Source organism: Egretta garzetta, unplaced genomic scaffold (assembly GCF_000687185.1).
Source record: "Egretta garzetta isolate BGI_Z169 unplaced genomic scaffold, ASM68718v1 scaffold604, whole genome shotgun sequence".
In the NCBI taxonomy this organism is placed as follows: Eukaryota; Metazoa; Chordata; class Aves; order Pelecaniformes; family Ardeidae; genus Egretta; species Egretta garzetta.
In genome coordinates, this window is record NW_009259366.1 from 174,069 (window position 1) to 187,023 (window position 12,955).

The 12,955-nt window shown below is 38.9% G+C and overlaps 1 protein-coding gene across 1 annotated transcript in view; it reads left to right on the forward strand.

The window, feature by feature from the left end:
* GAK (cyclin G associated kinase) overlaps window positions 1–11,846 on the forward strand; it is a 79,755-nt gene extending 67,909 nt beyond the window's left edge. The window contains exons 26-29 of the mRNA XM_035892386.1: window positions 1,377–1,589; window positions 2,956–3,104; window positions 4,481–4,657; window positions 6,298–11,846. Coding sequence (XP_035748279.1) covers window positions 1,377–1,589; window positions 2,956–3,104; window positions 4,481–4,657; window positions 6,298–6,399 — 641 coding nt within the window. The 3' untranslated portion in view covers window positions 6,400–11,846. The remainder of the gene's footprint in view (window positions 1–1,376; window positions 1,590–2,955; window positions 3,105–4,480; window positions 4,658–6,297) is intronic.
* The last annotated feature ends 1,109 nt before the right edge of the window (window positions 11,847–12,955 follow it).

Below are 12,955 nucleotides of genomic sequence, written 5' to 3' on the forward strand. Positions count from 1 at the left end.
TGAAGACTGAAATAATGAATGTAGAATGCTTTGAAAGAGTAGTAAAATGAGATTATTTTTCAGTGTGTGAGTTCAAATACTCTGACTAGTAACAGGAATTTTTTCTGTAAATTTCACGTTAGAAGTGACTGAAGACTGAATTGACTATGCTGTTGGGTGCTTTCATGAAAAAACACTGCAATCCTAGATTTTATCAGGTGTTGTATTGCAACAATTTCTGATTTTGAAGTGTCAGTATTTCCTTCGTATTAATACTTCCTAGCTGGCTTCAGGGCTGTAACCTTATTTGACCACTAGTTTTGAATTGTATTTGGTCATTTTTAGGGCATTCTTCAACATGAAGAGGTCTTAATTTGTTTTAAGATGCCATAAGTGAGGTATAAAATATTTCTCTTCCAAAAAGTTTTGATGTATCTAAATTCAGTTGTCATGCTATTTTTTCCCCTGTGATGAGTGTACGCCCGGTATATGCAACTTGTCGAGGGAACTGAGTTGCTAAGGATCTTTCCAAAGGAAGTCAGTTAAGGGCAATTTAATGGTGGCTTGGTTTAGAATAAAAAAATCTCAGGTTTATTCTCATCAGTGAGACAAAAAGCTGAATAATGAATTTAAAAGGTGGGAGCTTTATTGTGCTCAATTTCTTTACAGCGAGTATTGTAGAGTGGAGAAAAGGCCTTGTGCATTCTTCCCAAACTGAGTAGCAGGTGAAGCTGCTAAGCAGTGTTATTTATACTGGTTTAATGAAGGGAAATGGGATACTAAAAATTGAGTCAATATTGTGTTGACAGAGGCCTATAGATCACACCAGGGTGATGACAACAGTATCTTCTGCAGGCTTCAGTGCTTTTTTACCCGTGAGCAACATTTCCTGCTAATGCTGCTGTGCAATAATACTCTCATCTTTCTTAAACAGTAGTGCAAGAAATCACTAGAGACTTTGAAAGCACTCATTTGAAAATATTCTTGATATATTATGCTTTCTTGATCATATAATGAGTTTTTCAGTGTCCTCTGCATATTAACAGACGTTGAAGTGTAATGAGTTGGAAGGCAGATCTACTGCCACTACTAAATTTTTTTCTGGCACCCATGCCTGGCCAGTCAAACAAGAGTGAATGCTTCTGCTAAAACTGACAGTTGAGAACTTGAGTTCTAAGAGGCTGGAAGACTTCCAGTAATGGCTCTAGCTCCTGCCATCCAAGTTACTTGTTAATGAGACTCTTAACTTCATTTTACACACACTCTTCTGATAACACTTCCTCTTGTATAGTGGTATCACTAACCCGTGTGGTTAGATGTCAAGACCAAACTGTCTTACTTGTATTAAACAGGTGACAGATACTGACCTGAACAACTAATTCCATATTTATTCTTAGGTTCCTCCAGTGGTGGAGTCTCGAGTAGCGGCTTTGGTCAGAAGACTGCTCCATCTCAGAAGTCAGGAAATCAGTGGCAGAAATCCACAAAACCACAAAGTACTTCATGGCAGTCCCAGGCTAAATCCAGCACAGCAGCTAAACCAAATTACACAGGAAACTTCAGTGTTATTGGAGGACGAGAAGAAAGAGGAGTCAGAACCCCAAGCTTTGGTAAATTTTCTGAAGGCATTACTTAGTGGCCTGTATGATGTTAAGCAGATGCGCTGTTAGCTGCAGGAACTCTTGTATCTTCCATCTTTTTATTTACACTTAGGTTGTAACTAGTAGAAATCTGAGAAGAGCTTGGCAAATCTGCTGTCCTGCTTTTGCAAAGCTACACGAGAATATCACAGTGACAAGCTGACCATGGCCCAGATATTTGCCAGTTTGGGCATAAAGTCTCGAGGCTATATTTACTCACCTACATGGGTACTAGTTTTGTATCTGGGTTAGAAAGGTAAATTTGATCTGTCCATGTTGATAATGTTGCTTGATGCTAGTCCACTTGTGATACACAGGTAAAAGGATGCAACATTTTTCCTAGCTGAAAAATACTAGCTAGTCTTACAAAAGATTGAGGTTAAACTTGGAACCAGTCCCTTAAGATGTTCCACCTGAATAGGCAAACCTAGAGATATAGGGATGGACGTGGCCTCTTCTACATTAACCTTCATGGAAAAATCTATTTTTCTGGTGTATTGGTATTAGGATTATACCTCCCTTTCACTCACATATAAGTGAACAGTGGGTACTTCTGTAAGTTGAAATGATTCTGTTGATCTGTATCTGGAATGAAGTGGCACGATAGAGAGGCAGCGGGCATAAGCTGCACCCCAGGGAAGTCTGATTGGAGAAAAGAGGAAAAAAATTCAAATTAGCATGATGAAATGCTGAGGTGGAGCAAAGGATGTTATATTTCCACATCCTTGAAAACAGGTGGACCTCAATGGGACAAAGGCCTGAGAAATTTATCTAGTTGTCCCTGTTTTGAGTGGAATTTGGACTAGATGACATCCAGAGGCCTCTTCAGAATTCAGTTATTCTACAGTTCTCTAGAATTTGTTGGTTCTAGGATGACTGTTCATGTTGATCATTTATTCCTTCATTATTCTGCATAAATTTCAACATAAATGTTGACTACGTATGTTTGACTAGGGTACTGAGTATATGGTCACTTGAAAAACTGCTGCACAGCAGTTAGAATTATGTTATAGTGGAAAAATGGAACCATTTCCAAAATCATGAATAGGTAGATGTGTACTCCCTTGAATCTCCTCTATTTTTTTAAAAAAGAGGACATGCAATTATTTAGTCACATGTATGCACATGAAGTTATCTTTCTGCTGGACTGAAACCTTGTCAGTGATCCTTTTTATTCATGTCCTTCTGTTAGTCTTGTGGAGTTTATCAAGCCACTGAAGAATATTTATCATGGTAGTGAGAAGTGTTATGCAGGTGTAGTCTAATTGCAATGTATTTCCCCCATTAATGTATTCTCCTATGTAATCTTTCACTTGATGTTTTTCTCCTTTCCTAGGTCAAAAGCCAAAAGTTTCAGAAAATGACTTTGAGGATCTTTTATCTAATCAAGGGTTTTCAGCTAAATCTGATAAAAAGGGACCAAAGACCATTGCTGAGATGAGAAAACAAGAAATGTCTAAGGATATGGACCCCTTGAAACTCAAGGTTTGTTTAACAGTGATTTTAAGTGTGAATCAGCTTATGCTTAGAACCGCTGATAAAAGCAGAAGGATACAATGACTAACAGAACAAACTGATAAAGCAGAATGACATTTTATCTGTCTTTAAATCATATGACTGTAGAAGTTAATTAGCATGAACAAGAATCAGTTGGCAATGAAGCAGCAGTGACAGTAGCACAAAAAGTGCATGGATGGAACACAAGTTCCTGTTTGTTTCAGGTAAGCTTGGGGAATTTAAGAACCTGTTTTATTGTCGGAGTCCATTTCTTGAAGCCAGAACTGTTCTTTATCTCTATTGTTCCCAAAAGATGGATTTGGCTGATAATACAAAACTACAATTTAAAAAACAGGCAGGAGAGAATAGCTGTCTTCAGGGTGACTACTTACTTGCATGTACTGGTTAACAAGTGCTACTGCTGTCCTAAGGAATTACTAAAAGATGCAGTTCTGGAGATGGGCTATAGAACTAGTCTGTGGAGTGTTACCTGATCAGCTCTTCAGATTTTTTGATGTATTACTCATTGATAACATCACATTAATACGCTTTCAGTTTTGTAGTCTTATGGTGCTTTAGAAAAGTTTATAGAAGAACTTCATCAGGATGCTGTGGAACTATTTTTCATAGTGTGTCTTACCTGAAGAGTGTGCATAGCTCACATGGGTAGCTTTTAACACAAATCACTGTAAATGGAAATAAATACAGATTTTTGTTTACCATACTTGCTGCTGACAGAGGGCAGATTGTTGTACTACATAACGTAGTGTTTAATGAAGACAGTGTATCGCTATATCACAGTGGCTTGAATATTGCTGTTAAAGTCTATGAAATGGCCAGTTATTCTAATGAACTTTCATGGGGATATCTGAAAGAACACTTCAGTATGTGCATGCCTGCAGGTTGATTAAGTAAATAAAAATACTAACTATTAATACATGTGACCTGAAACTTTTGTATGAATCAAGAATTTTAGTAGATTAGTGCTGTGCCCTGACAGGGAGTTAATGTTAATTGTAACAGATGTTTTTAATTATTCCTGTCAATTCTCTTGTTGTTATACAGGGTTTTGTAATAGGTAACTATCTCAGTAATTTCTCTTGCAGTGACTGGATTTCTGCAATAAACTAATAACAATGAGCTAGTCCCTAGTGGCAGATGCAAAGTATTACTTTTGGGTGGCTAATGATCTGGGTGCCAGAAAGAAGAGTGTATTAAGACAGCTGGACTTCGGGGGGTGAGAACAGCAAGGCAACAGTACTTGGGTCTTAATCTTGTCATCTTGTACAGAGTGAAAGTTTGTCTGTAGATAGAACTGAATGCAGCATTAAGCATTCTCAGACTATACACTCTGTTTTCCCCAGATTCTTGAATGGATTGAAGGAAAGGAGAGAAATATCAGAGCATTAATATCCACTCTTCATACAGTGCTTTGGGAAGGGGAAAATAAGTGGAAACCAGTCAGCATGGCAGATCTAGTAACTCCTGAACAAGTGAAGAAGTACTACAGGAAAGCAGTTCTTGTAGTTCATCCAGATAAGGTGAGTGTGTTCCTCTGATCTTTCCTTTAGAAGGAATACAAACTGCTTTTACCATACCATACTACTGACCAACATACGCTGCAGCCTTGCTTCTTGATCAGCACCCTAGATGCTCTTCACTTTGCTTCCATTGTCTTCTGAATTTGGTGTCCTACTGCATTCAGGTAGTATAGGATCTTTCTTGTCATCCTGACCCAGCAAAGAATTCACCAGATAAATTTCAACAAATGAAAGATCTCATGAAGGCTGAACACCGAGGTCATGCACCAGTATGCTGGTTTCTGACTGACTTCTGGCAGGTTTAATGCTTAATGATTAGTGAAATCAGCTTTATTTCTACCAGCTGATTCTTTAGGTCTCTTAGGACTATTCACCAGTATGTGAAGACTCAGAGGCTGCTGCAGCAAAACTGGTGGGGGAAAACCCGCTGAACCAACCTTAATAGGAAACAGAAGTAAACTTTACTAAACAAACTAGCTGTTGAAAAATACTTGATGAATATGACATTCTAGTTGTCTTTTTAAAATATTTAATGCATTCTGTTGCTGTTTGTTAGTCTCCCAGTGTATGAAGGTGGCTTCTTGTTCCGAGTCATTGCTCTAGGCTGTGTTAGATATAAAGACAAGCATTGGATATACTTGGTTTGAATTTTCAGGCTTGCCTTCACTGATGGTTCAGTCAGCAGTACTCTAAGTCCTATGGGATCCGTGACAGAGAAACAAGACATTGTTCGTTCTTTTACTTGCCCCTGTCCTTTGCTGTTCTTGGCCATGTGGTTTCCTTCACCTTTGTGCTGGTTTCTTGGTGCTTTCTGTAAGCTCCTTAATGCATCAACTGTCAGAACACATGTCCTTCTGAGGCATTTTCTTCTTCCTTGGTTTCTTTTCTGCCACTTTCAGTTAAAGCAGTCCTTAAAAGAGTCTATGAAGTATTGCAGCTGTCAAAAGCCAAGTTGCAGGAGGTAGGGAAGGATACTGGAGGGGGCTCTGGGGCCTCCCTTTTGTGTTGCAATGAGCCTATTAAAATGACTTATCTCATCTGGTGGGACTGGATCTTTACTGACCACAGGGGTTGGGTTGGCCCAGAGGCAGGGCTGATGTGAAATAGGCAGGGAATCAGGAGCATACTATCTTTGCTTCAGCATGGAGGCAAACACACAGGAAGTGCTGTGTTGTTAATGTTGAATCTTAACGTTATTCATCATCAGCAAGAGATTTTTCTCCAGGAAATCCTGTCTGAAAAGAGTCTTCTTAAATAGTGCTTAAATTTTATTCTTGTGCACTACTGCAAGGTCTGTTGGGAAGCAATTCCAGAAATGACTGGATTTGATCACTGACTAATATTAACTAAAACTATGAAAAAAAACCAGCTTGGAAAACTGTTTTTAACTAAGTTTCAGTTGTTTATGAATTGTATTAAAAGTTTGAAGTAATGTAAGGAAACAAAGGCTTTGGCTTTATTTAAAATACTTGTGGCCAACTTTGGATAAGATTGGAGATGGCTGTGTGCCTGCAAAATTGTATTCACACAGCAGTCTAAAATTGTTGAATCAGATAGGAAAGATCTCACCCCTTTTATATTTGCTAAGTCACATAATTCCTAATATTTTTATGCTTCTAATATGTTCTGTTTGTTTTCAGGCTACAGGACAACCTTATGAGCAGTATGCCAAAATGATCTTCATGGAATTGAGTGATGCATGGTCAGAGTTTGAAAACCAGGGATCCAAGTCCCTTTTCTAAAACTTCACCTTTTACAGAACTACTTTCAAAAACTGGATCTGAGCATTGTTGTGACTTTGCGCCTATGACTTATGAAGTGATTTTCCATGATTTCAGCACAATTTCTAATCATGCACTTAAATGTGGTAATGTATTTTGTAAGATGTAGAGTACAAAGCATTACATAGATGCATTAAGAAAACAGCTGCTCAGTACTTGAAATCACAGTCAGGAAGTAAAGATTTCCTTTCAGCTTCATGTATGGTAAAATAGAATTTTAATGAAGCTCCATGATTTCTGGTATACTAGTATTAATTATGAATCATTCCAATTTCATTGATCTTTGCTTTACCCCTACCTTCCCCTATTTGTCAGTTACTTTCAGTAGTTTTGTGATTGAGTTTTCATGTTTGGTGCCTGTCGCCTTATTCAAAGTGCTTTAGTTATCAGCAGTGAATTTGCTTGGCTTATCTCAAACCCGAAGGTGTATGTTTTCATCTGTATTTTATGTAATCAATCTGATAATCATTCTGTAAATAATGTTTTCTGACAATACCTGTATTCCTTACAATAAATTAACAGTTGTTTAGCCAAAAAGACCCCAAATGTGGGAACGTCAGCCAGGGCTGTTCTTGATTTTTAACTTTTTTTACATAGCATAAATCTAGAAACAAATCTTGACTCTAAGGTCTGCATGTTCCTGCTGTTTTGTTATTTATTATGAAACTTTGGAAGGCAGTACTCTGACCAGTGCTTATTTTCCTAGTTCTTTAAGTGATGTCTTTTGCTTCCAATTTCAGTGGAACATTCCTTCCATTGGACTTCAGATACTCTGATAGAAATAATGTTGTTCTGAAACTTGAAGTGTAAGCACAAAACATTTTAACTCTGCTTCAATTTGTCTGAGTAAATATTACATTACTCATTATCACCTGGACAGCATTTAAAGTGCTTTAACATGTTCTGCTGCATGTCTGAACTTCTGTATTTTTGAGATATGCATGACATCAGTGCATGTGAAAACATGGGGTGTATTGGTAGACTGTTGGCATTTCTGCTCACCTACCTTACAGGCGCTGGCTAGTGCAAGATGAGTAGACACACAACTCTAACAAAACTCGCCATGTTTTCTCATCCCCATTCAAAATGTAGTTTTTCATGAGTGCTGGGATGAATGCAAATGACCAATGACTGTTATACTCTGTGTAATAACATAATGCAATTTTCATACCGTGTTTGAAAATGTTGAAAATTAGTGTTGTGGTATTAAAGCTTTGGCAGCAGTCTCTTCAGACAGTACAGTTGGGCATTCAAGGGGATATTTTGATGATCTTGCCATTTTATACATTGTGGATGCTTAACTCAGAGGGGATGCTGTAACATTATCAGAGGTAACTGATGCTGCTGAGCAACATGTGAACATGAGATTCTAATGCCATCTAAACAGCATGTTGGATGAGGTTTTCCACTGTTATGCCAGCCCGAGAGCTGATGGGTTAGAGACTCGTGAATGCAGGTTGCAATCCATAGTCTCTAAGCTCAAATCCAACACAGTAAGCTATTAACCTCTGGTAAAAGATTTTGTGTGTTTATATTCACATATATATTCAGCTACTGTGATTTTTCTTTTTTTAAGATAGAAGTCAGGATCAGTTATGGATCAGAAAGTTTATATGTTATTCATAGCTGTAGTTGTATTTCAGTTACTGCTTTGAAGCAGTCTTAAATCTCATTAGATTTCTTAGTAAAAACAGAACTTCTTGTCTGATTTATAGTAAGAGCTAATTTTTTTTTTACTTGGGACACTTAATTAATTCTTTATATTTGTAGTCTGCATCCATGGAAATTAAAGGCTTCTGCTGGTAGGATAGGTTTGTTGGAGACCTGCATGACTTCTTACAGTTCTAGGGCAAATGATATTTAGTAATAGGTTTAAAAAAACATACACAAATACATAATGACTGTGATTGACTGCTCTCCTATATACAGCTGAGAAATAAAGCATTTCTGAGGGGAGCTGCTTTTAGTAAGGAGGGAGTACTTTAAAAACCCATGTTCCTTTCAGCACTTAATTTTGGCAACTTAGTTTTGAGGGACCCATTTTTACTTGCTCTTTCCTTGAAGTATGTGTATAAAAAACTAAAACTGAAAATTGGGAGGAAAATATCTTCCTCTGCTTCATGTGTTTGGTAGCATTTTCTGGATGATGTCTACATTTCTCTGTTTTTATCTACTCTTGTTTGCAAAATTTTCTTAATAGTGGAGAAGAACCTTCGATGTGATTTTTAAGTGAGCAGAGTACAAGCGTTGAATCTGGAACTGAAGATCTCTTGAAATTGATTCCACCTTTTTAAAATTATGGAAAGTCATGAATTTTGGCTGTGGATTCTTCCAAAAGCCATTTGATAATTACTGAAACTTCTGGCAGGTCAACAGGACCCCTCAACTTACCCTATGGCTTAATCAGCTCTGGTCTTCAGTAGAGGAACTGTCAGGTTCCTCTGTTCTGCTCCTTTCTATGTAGTTGAATTTTGGTGCTAGGAATCTGGGGGAGGCTCAGTTTGGTAAACTCTAAAATCTTGACAATTAAGCTATTTTGGTTTTGTTTGTTAAACTGTGTTTTGTTAACTGTGTTTAAATTTAGCTGTGTTGCATATAAGAATGTGCAAAAAGTTGCTTACAGGGCCCTAATGAAATCCAAACTTTAAAAATCCAAGTTACGAACATGAACACAGTAAAGTAAAATTTTGTTTTCTTTAGTAGATAAAGCAGTGTGAGGACCACTAAATGTGTTGCATAGTGTAAGGCTTAAATATTAAATCTTTTAGTTATAGGAATCTGGGAAGAGAGAAGTTAAGGTAAATTTTATAAAAACATATATTGAGTCTTAATGTTGCTTTTAAAGGAGAGGGTCATTTGGAAGGAAAAGTCCAGAAGTTCTGTATTAATTAATCTTAAAACAGTAATAAAAGTGGTAAAAAAAAAACTGGAAATGAGGGGTTTTCAACCTTTCTTATGCTCTGTACTTCACTGTTAATTGGTTGTCTGCTGTATGTGATAGGACTGTACGCAAACTATTACACGCATTTCACTGTAGCTGTATTCTTAATGTCCACAAGCTGAAAAGCTTTTAGAATAGGCTACAGAAAAATTGATTAAGCTGAGACTTTATTAGATACTGTTAATTCTCTCTGGGCTTAAAATGTGTATTTTCCATTCATGCTTATTATTCATTGCACAGTTAAATTTTGAAATGTTAAGATGAAATCATGTCCTGCAAGTTAGACTTTATATCTGCTTCTGCTGACTGTAAAGCCTGAGGTTGAGCTGACCAAGTGTTGCCAGTAGGTTGGTGTATCTACTAGGCTTGGCATGTAGCACTTGAAGTTCTATAGTGAAGCAACTCCTTGACTCTTGCAGCAAATCGCTGTGCCTTTTGGCTCATGCTTGTAGTTCATTTGGCTGCTAATGACGACTGACTAATACCATGCCTTCTTTGCAGCCTACCAGGATCCAGTTCTTAAAAGTGAGTAGCCTGACACGGTTATGGCAAGAGCAAATAAAAACAATGCAATGTAGATTAAGCGAAGAGTAGGGAAGAACATCCAGATTCTAACCTACATCTCAAATGTTGTTTTCTAATTCTCTTTTCATTGACCTACTCCTACCTACCTCTGCTAAAACCAGGTCTAGACCAGTAGCAGGAACCTGGTTTGTAGCCAGCTTTTCCAGCTCTTTTAGAAGTGCTGCTGACTGGCTATTGGCAAGTGGCAGTACCAAGTGCTTGGCTTTTGTTTGCAGAAGTTGCTATAAAGCAGGGCTTATAAAATGATAGGGCAGGTTTCCAGTAGTTATTTCTGAATTAAGTTGCTTATGTTACATTGCTGTTAGATGTAGAGATTTGGGCAACTTAACTTTTAAGACAGAGATCAGTGAAGAAGAATTGGTGTTACCAGTGTGTGTGGCTAGAACCTGCCAAATGGAGAAGTGATGTGTTTTGACTGTGTGGGGAAATCAGTTGTTGTCTTTAACCTTGGGCATGCTTGTTTGGTTGTTCTTCGTGAGATTTCCTTGAGCTTAACATCAAGAGAGTTAAGCACTTATATTTGTATTAAATCATGGGGTTATGCTCTATTGTTAGTGGACAGTGATTCCTGGACATCCAGCCTGGAAGGGAAAGTTCCTCTGCATTGTCACTTGGGTGAAGTCCAGCTAGTTTGCTAATCTGTGGTAGCTTCCTTCAGCATGTGCAGCGTGTAAAGCCACAGCAGCGCTGATGAAGTACATTTCCTTGGAACAGTGGCAAAGTCCTTGGCATTGCACCTATGAGGATAACTAGTGCTCATGCAAAATGCCTTGTTTACCTCCATTTTCTTGCTAATTCTAGAAAGCTCCTTCAGCATTGTCTTGCCAAGTACAGCCTAACAGTTCCTTCCTGAATGCAGACTACGTCTCAAAGCTGCATGCACAAGATGAGTACTTTGCACAAACCAGAGTTTTAGTATAACTGAAATCTCTGCTGCCCTTTGGGACTGCTGGGCGTTACGTGCACCATCCCACCTCCCAGGGCCAGCCTGCAGTTTCCCCAGCAGTGGCCATGTGTTTTGCGTAGTTGTTGGCCATTGCATACTCTGCTGCTTACAGGAATACTTCAGGGGTTGCATAAACGTGGAAACCTTGTTGCTCCTTAGCTGTGTCTAACAATTGCAATGTAATGAATGCTTTGTAAATTAGTCTTGTACAGTTGCCTGTGCTTTATGTTCTGTCAAGAAATTGCAGGTGATTGACCTGCGAAAGCTGTAGAAGGAATGTATCATTTCCGCCCTGAAAGTCTGTCCCTGGTGCAGAGTACCTCTAGCTACCAGTTGCCCAGTGACTAGGAGCAAAGGGTGGCTCAGCTGATCTTACTGAACCTGCAGTGCTTGCTTGCTCTCAGTTTGGGTGAGCTTATTGTAGACTGCAGTTTAGACTGCATTAAACTTCCAACATATGCTCCAAAAATACAGTCATTTTTATGAAGGATCCATGTTGTCTTAGAAGCTTTTATTACCAAAAGGGGATTAAGAGGCATTGTAAGGACTCCCAAAACTCTCTGTAGTGGAATGTACTGTATATTTGCAATGTAGACTTCTAGAAGCGATTGTCATCTCCGATAAGGACGTAGCTTGCTCTGAGATCCTTATTGTATTTACCTGTAGTTGTGATTGTACTTTCTATTCCTGTGATTTTTCTGGTTTGGGGTGTGTGGAAGGACAGAACAGATATTGAAGTCATACTTTTTGCCATCTTTCAGAAAATGCAATGTATTGAGTAATTTTGCTACTAGTGAAATGGAAATTATACCTGTATGTATATAAAGGTACTATAGTCAAATTAGCCTTGTTTAAAAGCTAGATTTAATGTTTGGCACAATGTCCTTGAACAGAATATTTTGCTTTGAAATGTATTATGACTTAATCAGTGATCAATTAAAACAAACAAAACTGTTTTGCATGTTTCTTTCTTTAGCAAGGGAGAAATGACCTGAATACCCAAGGTATTTCCATCGCCTCTTTCAGGACAAAATGCAAGTGTTAGAGAACTGGTTCTCATTAGTATGTTGAGGTTGACCAAACCTCTTAGAAACCAACCGTCTCTTCAGAAGTGTCTCCTCTGTTGGAGAGGAGACCCTGCAGTGTGCTCTGCGGTTTGGCGGCTGAATTTCTCAGACTGCTGCTGGTGTCAGGCTGTGAGGGGTGCTTGCATGGGACCCGGTGCAGTGCAATGCCATGCCATCCTGCCCCCCATGGCAAGCTCTCGCACAGGTGCGTGACAGTAATTAAAGGGAAGGAGAGCAGGAACAAGTGGACAAGGCTGAGGCAGGAGGGAGGAATGAGCAGCCTGTAGGGAGGGTGAGGAAGTGGGACATGCAGTGGTGAAGGACTGCAGGTCTGGGGAATCTTTGAGGGAATGCTGGAGAAAGGGGAGCTGCCGCTGGGATGGTGCTAACATGGTGCCCTGAAGCATCTTTTGACTCCATGCTCTCAAACAAGAATGGGGGAAGCAGGGCCTCTTATAGCTGGGAACAAGCCACTTAGTGACATCAAGAAAGTTTCTTTAAAAAAAAATAAAAGCATAGCAGTGTAGGATTACCCCAGGGGGGGGGAAGGGTGTGTGGGGGATCCACAAGGAGAAAGGTGGAGAACAGGGAGGATCTGGGAGAATGGATGGATGTGACTGATGGTGTGAGAAGCATGGGGGTGGGACAGAGAAGGATTAAGTTCAGTTCTGTTAGGGAATGGCCGTTGACATTGGTCATGTTTCTTTCACATTCTGCTTACTACTTTGAAGAGTCTGATAGGTTTGTAAGATCTGAATACAGAGATAGGTCTTCTAGCATTTTCTTGCTGAATAATCTTTCTCCCTGCATCCTGTACAGAACATGCTGCTACTTTTGCTGTTAATCTGTTTATTATCAATGTGCAAAGCTGCTGGAAAAAAATTGATACCAACTTCCAGTCCTTTACTGCTGCAGCAAAGAAGAATAATGTTAGTTGCATCTTTCTTTGCTGGTACAAAGCCTCTGGCTACTCTGACA